This window comes from Ambystoma mexicanum, chromosome 2q (assembly GCF_040938575.1).
Source record: "Ambystoma mexicanum isolate Mex_15411 chromosome 2q, UKY_AmexF1_1, whole genome shotgun sequence".
Lineage (NCBI taxonomy): Eukaryota > Metazoa > Chordata > Amphibia > Caudata > Ambystomatidae > Ambystoma > Ambystoma mexicanum.
This window is the reverse complement of record NC_090924.1, coordinates 1,025,285,904-1,025,298,837: the sequence shown is the minus strand read 5'-3', so window position 1 is coordinate 1,025,298,837 and position 12,934 is coordinate 1,025,285,904. Positions and strand designations below refer to the sequence as shown.

The 12,934-nt window shown below is 43.9% G+C and overlaps 1 protein-coding gene across 2 annotated transcripts in view; it reads right to left on the bottom strand.

The window, feature by feature from the left end:
* Nucleotides 1-12,934, bottom strand: part of STEAP1 (STEAP family member 1) — a 134,602-nt gene that overhangs the window by 67,315 nt on the left and 54,353 nt on the right. For both annotated transcript variants that reach the window (XM_069648359.1, XM_069648361.1), the window contains exon 3: nt 7,164-7,676. In XM_069648359.1, the coding sequence (XP_069504460.1) occupies nt 7,164-7,676 (513 nt within the window). The remainder of the gene's footprint in view (nt 1-7,163; nt 7,677-12,934) is intronic.

Here is a 12,934-nt window from a genome sequence, read left to right as displayed (position 1 = left end):
GATGACACCAGTATAAGTAGATTATGTGTGGTATTAGAGTTTTTTTTTATAAAAACCCATCTGGTTCAGCGGGAGTATATTGTTGGTATCGATCCAGGCATTCAATTCAATCAAAAGCACTTTTTCTAAGATCTTAGATGATACATCTGACATGGCGAGTAATCTATTTATTTTTAAATGTTTTTATTGGCATTTGTCTACATTTACATAAGAGACAATCGGTTAATAATAATTAGTATTAAAAGGGGAGGGGGAAAACTTGGGAGAACAAACAATAAACAAACTAAACTAATAGTCTTCATTGCCACATAGGTGTGTTGGGGCTCAAGGCCCGTTTTGTTTGGTCTGATGGGCTGCGGATGTTCCCTGGTGGGGAATTGGCTCGGGGTGTCTTATCTAACAGTTCTGAGGGCTCCCCTGCTGAGTGTTGAAATTTGCCCGTGGTCTGTTGAGGTTTAGGTGGGTAGTGGTAGCTCAGGGAGGTTTATCGTCCGACGGGTGGAACACATCCCGTATTAAAGCTTTCCAGTCCTCATAGATTGTGCTTACTTCTCCTCCCGCTTTGTCCGTTCCCTCTCCTGATACCACCATCTCAGCTCCTGACCAGCACTCCAATTCTTTGTGCTACCTGTCGAATTGTGGGCCCCTGGGAGATTTCCAAGCCATAGCTATAGATCTCTTTGCCAGCATGCATTCCATGTCCATAAGTTTCACTATGTGTCGTAACTTGCTTATTCTTGGGTACGTTCCCAGAAGGCATTCTTTCGGGGACCATTCATATCATGTCCCCCCCGCTCTTCTGTAGGTCTGTACTATTCTGGACCAGAATTTTTGGATCTTCGGACATCCCCAGAACATATGAGTCATCCCCTCACCTTCTGCGTTGCATCGGGGGCAAAGAGGGGTGTTGTTCCTACTGAATTTGGCTATTTTTCCTGGTGTCATGTATGTTCTGTATACTACTTGTAGTTGAATTAGTCTGAATCTGGCGTTTCCCGACACCTCTCTGGGGTATATTAGGACTCTCTCCCATTCCTTTTCAGTGATTTCAACTCCCAGCTCCGCTTCCCACTTCGCTTTAAGGGTCTCACTTTTGGGGTTGGGCCTGTCTGCTAATTGAACATAGAGCCTAGACACTGGTTTCCATTCATCCCCTAGGCTGCATAGTAGCGTTAACAGTGGGTCTTGCTCTGGTTCACCTGGCCATTCTTTCCATTGCGACTTCGCGCTTTCTCTGACTCTTCTGTGCCACAGGAATTGGCCTTTGGGTAGGCCCTCTTTCGCTACCATGGTTTCAAATTCTCTGAAAGTTCCATCTTCATATGTGTCTCCCCAGGTGTAGATGCCGCGTTCTTCCCATTTCCTCATTAGGGCTAGGTCCATTTTTCCTGTACACACTCCCACTGCGATTGGTATGTCTGCTGTGTAGGCCCCTCTTGTGAGTTTCAAAGCCCATACCTTCTTGCCCATCTTTACTAGCATCTGGATTTCTCCGGGACCCATATTGTTTCTTTCAGATTTGCTGGTGCTACAGGTTGTTTGAGCGGCCTGGTTTCAGAGGTGCGTTCATCTGCTAACCATTTAACAAACTGACTCCGTTGGGCGGCTAGAAAGTACCTTTCGAGGTCTGGGAATTGGATTCCACCGACTGTATATGGTAGTGTTAGTGTTCCGAGAGATATCTTGTGTCTAGTGTTGCCCCATAGCAGTTCCCCTAACATGGCGAGTAATCTATAATTAGATGCCAAATTCCAAGAGCCTTTCTTATGTACAGGTAATATGGGGCTTTCACGCCAGGAGGAGGGTATAATTACTTTTTTACTGATATTAGAAAATAATAAGTACAAACTGTGTGCCCACAGGCTGGGCACAATTTTGACTAAAGCATTAGAAATGCCACCAGGCCCTGCTGCCGTGAGGAGATGTGGTGCTGAATGACGGTGCTAATGTTGTGATGGCTGCCCGGCAGTCCCAGGTAAATTGTGGAATGGCTACAAGGATATCATTATACCCAACAAACTCTCAATATGCTTCTTCCAATCTGGTTTGGTCACCCCGTTAATGGTAAGTCCCCGAGGAGAATGACCTTGCAGGACGGACCAGAAATGGGTCTTATTATTTTCAAGAGCCGACTGTGCAATCTCGCTCCATTTCTGTAGGTTGTTACAGTATTCCGTCAGCCATTTCCGATATTGCAATTTAGTAGTTCTAATGTGACAGCTGACTTAACCTGGTGTTAGAGGGCTAATATGATGATTTGTATTTATTTTATTTGTATTGCGCACCTGGCCCACGGGCATCTGGGTGCATTTCTTAGGGAAGGGTAACAGAGGAGGTACATAGAATGGCAGTGAATTTACAATAATGTCAAGATACGGCAGTGAGAGGCAAATTTACAATTTGTACAAAAGAGGCAATATATCCGAACTACATATTTACAGCAGTGAAAAGCAAATTTACAGTTTTTCCAAAAGCGGTAGTATATCAGAACTTGGGAAGCATAATTACAAAAAAGGCACTGTTAGTAACATATGGTGGTGTATTAACGTGCAGTGGCAAGGAGAAGATAATGGAGGTACAGCAGATTACATAGTGGATGTAGTGTTGTCCTGCTCGATGAGCCAGGATTTGACTTTATTCTTGAATGCTGGGTAAGATGGTTCAGCTCTCAGGGTAGAGGGTAACGTGTTCCAGAGTTTAGCAGCGAGGACTGGAATGCTAGATCCCCCTGCTTTCTGGAGCTTGAATCTGGGTATTACCAATGCGTGGTCTTCTGCAGATCTTAAGGGTCTGTTAGGAATGTGTGCGGTGAAGCGGTTAGCAAGATAGATAGGTGCCTGGTTAGTTTTAGATTTGTGAGTGAGTGCAAGAGTTTTAAGAGATAATCTAGAGGCGATAGGGAGCCAGTGTAGACTATGTCGTGTGTCAGAAATGTGTGATTTCCTAGGGATGTTAAGTGCCGTCTTTATAGCATTGTTCTGGGTGACTTGGAGCTTGTTGATGCTTCTTTGATAAGAATGATATAAGACAGTGCTTATTGATGTTCTTAACTGTTGCTTGGCAGCAGCTATTGTCAGATCATAGTTTACCCGCTTTTTAGTGCCTCTATTTGTTCGTTCAGCTACGCTCTTATAAGAGCGGCGAGCTATAGTACTCTTATTTGGAGGAACAGCATGGTGAATCCAGCAACAATTGTTTCCATTAGTTTGTTTGATGCCAGGTTAAACTGATTAATAAAAGAGGGCAATATTTGACATGATATCATGGTTGCATCATCTAAATTAGATTAATTGCAGCAAATTCTATTTCCCTGCGGATTTGTGGCAATATCTCCATTAGTGGCTTTTGTGTTCCCCAGGGTACAGTTCGAATTAGATGCGAGCATAAGGCACAAGGGCAGATGATCGCTTTCAGCACAGGGGATTATGGCCATATCTTTTACCATCTGCAAACCGTACTCATTCACAAATATGTAATCGAGGATAGAAGCAGAAATCCCACTATCTCGTGTGAAGGCCATGGGTGCATCACCGAGACAATAGCCATTCAAGTGCGTCATACTATACTTTTCTAACAATGAAGGCCATTTTTTCCCACAGCGACTACTCACACTTTGTGGTTTAAAGGGTTCAGAGGTTGGGTCAACACCATGTGGATAATTAACTAGTTCAATAAAAGCGTTGAAATTGCCTATTCGTAGTATTGGAAACATCAAATTGTATTGATCCAAAATCCTCTGGACTGTCGCCACGTTCTCAAGAGTAGCTCGATTGCACGGTGGATCATCATTTATCAATATTATACATTGGGAGCATAGATGGAGTTTAGTGGCAAGGACCATCGAGACTGGGTTTTGAAATTCCTCAAGTGACCAAAGTGAGGCCACTGATATCATTAGTCCTCCTTTGGGACGACCTTTCTGACCTTTAGACGCGAGTTAATGAATGGTCGCAAATCCATCAAATTCGACCGATTCACAAAGCCGTGTCTCCTGAAGTGCTATAACGGAGAAATTTGTTAAAAAAATGTGTTAAACTTCCATCACTAAATAAATGGACAAAACCTTGTGTGTTTCAAGACATTACCAGCTGAATGTCATCGTGATTGTAAATCCAATTTGTTTTCAATTTTTTCACACCTATCTATTAATGTAGTCAACAGGGATTCCAAGGCTTGGAACATCTCATCCGAATTCATATTGTGTTACTTGCAATGTTATAATTACAAATTACAGAACCAGAACTCACAGGTGGATCAGCTGCGGGAATATTCGACAGGAAACCAGAAATTGCCGAGTCTACCGAGCATAATGGCGAGTGGATATACTCATTAATTTCAAGTGCATCAACTATCGTGCCATCATCTTGGATTTCACATTCAAGATAAGATTCTTGTTTCATGGGTTGGATAAAGCGTTGCTCAGGTACAAACATGGGTGGAACTGAACTATCAAGTGGTGGCCCCAAATATAGGACCTCCTCTAGGCTCTGGTTCAGGTCTAGGAGGAAGACAAGATTATTACGAAGGGGAGTGGAACAAGCTAACTGCGAGTGAACTTGGGCACTGGTTATCACTAAAGACACAGGGGTCAGATCAGTGTTATTAGCTACCTCAGTAGCAGCAGTGTACGTAGCTGGGGTGGTATTAGATCAAGAGTTGAGGACCCAGCAGGGGAACTTATGTTAGTAGTTTCGGGCTGTCATGACGAGTTACTGAAGGTCACGAGGGATGGGAGGGTAATATAAGGGTGTTCACTAATTTAGAACCCAAGCAGCTTAATGTTGATTGAAGCTCATTGGTCACAAGTTGTGCTGCGATGTTAATTTCCTCTGGTTTTAACATTGGCACTTTTGATAAATAATTAGTCATTTTGCCTGTGTTCATTTGACTTTCAGGATGGGATATGATTTTAATAGGACAGCCATGGCAGCAACACCTTTTCGTTTTAATCTCCGCCTCTGTGGAGGTACAAGGAATTGAGGGTTTCAACCTTTCCATAGTAGAAAATCACGTGTATAACAATCTTCTGGAAGAGTGACATAGAAAGTAATGTTCAGCATGTGCTTAAATCATGAAGAGGATGAATTCCAGTTCTGACGATAGCCAGTAGAATCCTTCAGCTTTCCGCTGTGCTTTTATTGTAGAGGCGAGATCCAAACCCAACTCTCTTAAGCTTATCCCACTAAACCCAACGCAACGTCTCCCCGTACACAAACATGTACAGATGCAAACCATGTGCATCGTTAGTCTCCTTCACCCAGGCCTGTTTGAATCAGGATGCCAAAGAAAACGGTTTAATACTCGAAATTGGAGAAATAAAAACTTTACAGGAGTTGCCAGTATGACAGTGTTTGTGGGAACAGATGGACAGCTATATTATAATTAGAAGGTTTTCTTGTGCATTGGACATCGAGAACATTCCTCATTGCTGCCAGCAGCTGAATTTCTGTTGGCGTGCACTAATATAACTTTGCCGCTCAGAAACTCGCGTCCGAGATTCCTCTTTACTGTCGGTTTCTCTCTGACTCTGCAGACCCCAGGGGTCACAGAGGAAGAGCCAGGGGCGCACAGGAATTGACAGGGGTCGCAATTGCGACCCCTGGCAACTCCCAATTGACGTGCCTGCGACCCTGAAAGGACTGCATATAAGGTGAAATAATCATCACGGGATGTGCAAACAGGAGGAAGATGGGATGTGAAGAAGCTACACAAACTGTGGACGTTGTATGGTATTTTACCAACCCATTGACTGCTCATGGCTATGCCTGTCTGTATGGCCAGTCTCACTCACTAACTACCACTCCCTGCCCAAACCACGCTACCTGGGATATCTTTGTGTCTAGCTCTGTCATTTCTAACAGCCTTCTGAAAGGTACTAGCTTAATTGCAACTATAAAGCATCTCATAATGTAATAAATCTGACTTAATCAAGTGTGCTTTCAGGCAAATTTATTTAGATGCAATGGGCCTCATTACGACTCCGGCGCTAAAACATGGTGCTATTAGCACCATGGTCCATGGCGGAATGGGGAATTACCACCCCATTCCGAGGTTGGTGGAGCGGTAATGCCCCATGCCGCCATGGCCCTTCCCCATTTTTGCCCCATAGGGTTCAATGGGAATGGGGAAGGCGCTAATTACGGTACCGCAAATTGCGGTACCGTAATTAGCACCAAGGTCCCTTTGCGGGTCCCTACTTTAACGGCTGGTAAAACCAGCCATAAAGGTCGGGTCTCGCAAAGGGACCTCGTAATTATGCGCTGTTTAACGGCGCCGCAGCCTTTTACGGCGCCGTTAAACACTTAGCGCCTGGGTCATAATGGGGCCCAATGAGTGTCCTTGCATCTGTTCATTGCACTGAATTTCTGTTCAAATGAAACATGGAAAGGTCAACAGTTTTGGCTCTTGTATAGGCTCACATAGTCTTTATAGACTCAAGACTAAACGTACACACAATGAAAAAAACAAGACAAAGGTATTCTCTTGCTATAACCTTGCCTTCTGGAACAGCATCCCAGTGACATTCCAGAACCGCAGTTCCAGAAAGAACTCAAGACCTTACTATTCAGTTAATACCTTGGTTTCATCTAGTCTCCTTGCGTTCCCCATCACATCCCACCCCCATGACAGGAATATCCATTCCACATATTTCAACCTCCTTTACCTATAATGTTAACCTCAATGACATGTACAAGGCGCTATTGTTTACGAGCTCGGTTTGCAGTATATAGAACCTAAATACATACATATGCATATAGGTTTTAGATATGCATTTACCAGGCCAGGCCAAAAAATACCTAGGCATAAGCACCTTTGTTCAGCTTTTGCCATCTCATGGCAAAGTAGTACCATTATGGCAGTGCTTGGATACTTTGGATCCCATGCCCAAAACTTGCCAAGCTTGCATTGCCAAAGCTTGTTTAAAAAGAGCTGGTTGTTGCTGGTTGTGTAACTCGAACTTGTTTAATTAAAGGTAACAAATACTATCACGCACAGATTGTGTTACAGTGTTATGTTAGTACGCCAAAGAAGAAAAGTGGCGTAGAGAATTCTAAACAATCTACCAAACTAACAAAAAGGCGTTCCGAAACTTGAAATTCGCGTTGAGAATGAAACATTACATGAGAAGAGCATCACAGAAAATGGGTTACAGTCCTGCCTACCTGTTGATACGCCCAGTTCAGCAGTTTGTACCTGTAGGATCTCCTCATTGGGTAGCACAAGCTGTAGACAGCATGCATTGCAGCGAAGAAGAAGCTGAGAAGTCCAAATTGCTTTCTCGCCAACATCCACTTCTCCAACCACAGAGGGAACCGCTGATACTTTGTGCAGTAGCGCAGCTGAAGACATGTTGCCAACAGTCCAGGCAAGAACACCAACGCCAGGAGAGTGACGGCAACCACTGGTAGAACCTTATTGACCACTAGGATCGGAATCCTATAAAATTCATTTCTGTTGGCTGTTAGGAAAGGGTGCAGCACCTCCCTCATAAAAGTGTAGAGGAAGGTAAACAGAGACAATGCAGTTGCAATCTTCAATGGCAAGTGCCATTTTGGGAAAAGGTCGAATTCGTTCTTTAGATTTGAAGGGAATTCGAACACATCCAATTGGGAACTTGATAGATGGTTCAAGTATTCAGGGTCTTGTCTAGAATCCCTAATTTGCATATCCAAATTCTGGAAAAGAAAGGAAAACATGAAATGATGAACAAACAGCCTTCATCTTCTTCTAACATCCTATCTCCCCAATACTTGATCAGTTTCATTTGCAGATTATGTTTTCCCCTGCATCTTTGTATGTGTCCACCTGACTAATCTGCAGATCTGTTCACCATCGGGCATTCAGCTTTTTTTTGGTGGGGGAGTGGGGTTTGTTTAATGGGTTTAGTGAAGTACACCCACTTCATTCATTTGTATTTGTATTTGTTTTATTTGTAACGCGCACCGTCCGGCCCGGAGGCATCAGGGCGCAACTTTAGACATGGTTACATAGCGCACATACATATATTCAAACTTTAGATTTAGATGTCTTACATCCCTCTCACCTCCTGGGATCTCACTTGACGTGATGGTGCAGGGGCTAGTTCGTGTTAATCCTGGCATGTCTCATGTCAAAACTATGATCCTAAAACACAAACAAGTCTCACATGTGCACCTAGCTAAAAGCTCTATTTTGCAGCAACCCTGAGATTGTGTGTACACCAAAATACCCCAACATCAGAAAATATATGCCCCCAATCCTCCAGCAATGACATGAACAGCTTGTGCCCTCAACAGTGTGTCATCTATAGGCATTACCTAAAGGCATTGGTCCTTTCCACCAACACAAACATGTTCCATCTGCCTACCATAGTTTTAAGTATGCAGGTGGTCGGTCAGCCCTGGATATCTTCATATGGTAAATGATTATGATACAGCTTGTGGACCTCCCTTCCCCTGCACTCTCTGATTTCCACTAGCTCTGCCAACCTGGCCCCACTGGCACTCGCTTTTTCTCACAGGCACTTCGGCCCTGGCCGGCACTCCCCCCGCCCGCACTTTCCCTTGCACTTCTCTTTAGTGCACTTGCGCGATCTGAATGTCACAAGGCCTAGTAGGATAATTTGTTTGTAGTCCCTGATCCCTCACCCTCTTGTCCTGTTGCGCCTCGAAACACATTGTGTATAAGCGCATTATAAATACCCAATAAATACAATAAAGTAATTTGTTGGGTTGCATGCCCCCTGGCATCTGCCTGTATTAGAAGACATGCCGGGACCCCTGCCTGTACAAAGCTCTCTGACTTTGCATGCTATGTCAAAAACATCCTGTATGTACATAATTTACATGCTGGCCACACACTTCAGGTACTCATGCGCACAGGAACACGGTCCCAAAATAACTGTGCAGCTTTGTTTGACAAGCATCTACTTAAGGATGAAAAACTCATGTACACATATAGAGTCAAAAAAGTGAGTCAAAAAGCCATCCCCACTTTCAGCATCACTAGAAGCAGCCTGGATGAAAAGAAATGCTTCATCGCGCAGATGAGCTCCTGCGGATTAGGCAGCAGCATTGGAATTTCTTAGAGACCATTATATCTGCACCACAACACACCTTCTCATGCTCATGCAACTATATGCTACACATAACACATAAGGTGGTAAACACACACGGTGGAGCACACACTTGCCCGAGACTTCACTGTCCATACAACAATTTCCTAACCCTGAACCAGCACACACTCATGGCCAAGCCGTCCCAACTAGGATAATGGAACATCACACTGCAAAACACGATCCACTTTGATTTCCGGCTTCAGAATATTGCATAACTTTGTATAGAGATCCAGTTTACAAACAAGGAGACTTCCAACAGTTTTGAAATCAGGGAAGTCCTTCTACACATTTAGAATAATAGTATGGTGTCAGATGGAAAAGCCATAGAGTTACATTATATTGAGCCATCCAAGCCATGCGCATACCCTTCACTTAGTGAAATGCTCTACGACATAAATACAGTCATGATAAATGTCTGCTACCTCTACGTAGTCTAAGACGGAGTCCTACACCAAAGGCTCCCATCTTCGCTACAAAAGGAACACGCTTCCTTGCATCACTATGGATCAGAAAAGAAATACAGAAGATCCCCCAAGTCTTGTGTAAACTTGACCTACAGATTCCTTCTTAAAGTCAAACAAGAATATTTCAACTAGTGCAGAGGAATACTCTGACATTGATCTTATCAAGTGGAACAAGTCCTTCCTGTGCTCCACTGGCCAGAGGGCCACGTAACCAGAGGGTAGCATTCAAGTGCAACCTATTCTCAAACTGTACCCCCAGTGTGAATGAATGTGGTCTAACTGATTGCCCACGTCGTGTAAGGTTATGTTTGTTTGTGTAATGCAATGTTGGCCCAGACTGCCTCAGTGCTTCAAGCCCATAACATTGGCAGTTAATGCTAAAAAACATAACATAAAACAAAAACATGCTTATCAAATGTTTTTGATTGGGAGGAACACAATTTCAGATAAAAAAAGTCCACACACTGTAGAGGAGGTCCCAAATGAAGCATGCACTCCAATCGTCCATTTTGATGTTCCAGGAATATTCACACAGAGATATGTGATGTATGATGAGCAAATAAACCAGCAGAGAGCCGCAGTAGGGCTCTGCCCAGTGCCTATCAGAAGAACAGCACCTATTGAAGTATCATTACCAAGAAAACCATGAACAGTAAGGTATCCATTAAGAAAACCTTACCAACAAATTAAACAAAATGAAGATTGCCCAAGTACAGTCCTGGAAGAAAGCAAAAAGGTCTTAATGGAAGACGAATGGTGACGTCACAAGAACCCGGACTGACTTGCAGATTGAAGAAATGATAACCAGAGAATGACACACACAGAGACGAAACGCCATGAATGAGGACATTGTGAACCTAAAGTGAAAGGAGGATGTCGAAATGCAAAGAAGTTTAAAGCTGTAAACAAGATGAAGATATTCAACCAGTTAACACCTGTAAATATGCTTGAAACTGCAAGAAAGCTAAGAAACCATGGCGGCTTGTTATGCTTAGTAGAAGAATAGTGCGGCAAGCGCCATTATACATAATCTACCTCAAACAAAGCACAGTATTATAAGTATATTTCTACTTTGCACAAACAGCAGAATCAACCCAGGTTACTAAAGGCCAAATGAGAACAATTCATATTTAGCAAAACAAGAGACGGCTGAATCGAAACTCGGCAGAGGCAACTCGTGCAGGAAAGCCAAAGTCATACTAATAAAAGAGGTGAACAGTGGCTACGTCTAATTGAAACTGAGAACAGAATATCTTGCCTCTGAAAGGTCGAGATAAGAAGACGTAGGCAGGTGGCGGGCTAAATGAGAATCAAATACACAAATGGAGAGAAAAGAGACACATTCACGGTGTAGGAATCACATGGCCAGCCGAGCAAGGAGAAGCGGGGGTTCACACCTACGCTTGGCACCTGACCAGGCAGAGATATCAGAACCTTTCCAGAAGATGCACTCTTGAGGCCAACCACAGTGAACTAATTGACAAATGGATACTATAGTGATGATTGATTGCAACCATAATCAGAGGAAGGCAGGGTAACTAAGGGGCACCCTGCACCTGGCTGACCATTCTGCGTGCTGCTAAGCGAAGTGGAAAAGTATGCAAGGGGTTGGTGCCAACCCAATAACAATGGGCCAAATAATCTAGGGTCCTATAGTTAGTAGAACCAATAGGACGTCATACTTTTAGTGACGTCTATAGTAGTCATTTTTTAAGGAAGGGTTTAGATGGCCACCTGACAGTGTTTACCCAATCCCCTCACTCTGTTACCATATACAGATATAGTACCTATAGTAAAGTTACCTTTTCCTAACCAATAGAAATGCATATTAACTTTTGAGTGTTACACACACACGGCAATGATGACGAATTTTGAGTATAAATGTTACAACTTGTATGAAGGTCGTTGGAGTTTGAAGCAAGAAGGACGATCGCATCACTGCTGATATCCATGACTCCCCGTTTTCTATACTTGTCATTAAACGGACTCCCTATGCCAAACCATTGAGATGTCCTTATTGATTGGTGTTGGAGTAATGCATCTGCACCCCCCATCCATTTCAAGGGTGCAGCTATCTCGTCTTAAAGTACTTCTGAGCAAACCTCGGCTCTATGGGCCGGCCGGGGGTCTCGGAGTGCACTTGGTAGCAGAAATTGATGGTTATCTATTAGAATAAGACACCCATTGACTGTCAACAAAGTAACTCTAGGTCTTCGGCAATATCACAAGTCCTTTGCCATTAGGCAGAGTAGACTGTTTACCACTGTCTACGGGGAGCTTGTGTAAGAAATAAACCTGCAGAACAAGGTCTGAAGGGAACTGTGTTTCCCCATGTAACCCCTTCCCATTCCTATGGGCAGCTGAGCGGGAGAAAAGCCGAATATGGCGGTAACAAATGCGGTGATCCCGAGGATCCAGAGTGGAACCATGCGAACGGTGAGTGAAAAAGGCTAAGTGTTTTGGCAAAAGTGCATGCTTTAGAACAAGTAAAGGGAAAAGGTAATGGAGGGAGGAAGGAAAACAAAATATAGCTAGAAGTAGAGAAGAATGCATATATCTAAGGGGAAGGGAATAATGGCTCCAGAGTAACTGAGAAGTAACTAGAGGAAAGATACCGAGAAGAGAGAGGTTACCGGGGAGGACAACCGAGAAGAGAGAGGATTCGCCTTATTGCTACGCTAATATAGCGGTTAGAAGAAACGTGTATCCAGAGTCCCAAATAAAAGGGGAACAAATAGAAGACCACAGTGATTAAAAGCGCTGTGGAAGGGATACTTTTATTCTCCATGGCCCTCATTACGAGGTTGGAGGTAACCATGCCGCAATTAGTGGCATGTTTGCCTCTTTACTGCATACCGGGCCCGGGTTCCTCAAATGAGGATTTACCGGGCCATCCCAACCTTGAAGGACCCAGTAATTCCTCGTTCAAGGAACCCGGATCCGGTCCATCCCCATTCCCATTCGAGCCCCCATCCGGCTCAATGGGAATGGGGAAGGAGCTACCAACGGGACCGTTAGTAACAGGCCCGTTGTTAGCTCCCTGGTCTCCTCACGGGACCCGGTAAGGACGCCGGGTTTTACCATGCGCCCTTGGCGGGTACCGCGAGAAGACCTCATAATAGGGCAGAATGCGTTTACCGGCACCATTACCGGTGCCGGTAAACCCATTCTGCCAACCTCGTAATGAGGGCCCATGTCGGGGTAATTTTAGAGGCAGAGTTACATATGGCCAGCTGGTGTTCGTCTAGTCTGTTAAACGTCTGTCTTACATGTTGTTTGCTGTGATGTCATAAATTGAACATTTTCTTTAGAAGAGTTGACTTAAACTTTACGCGATTGAATAACTGAGATATTATAGTATATGAATTGATGT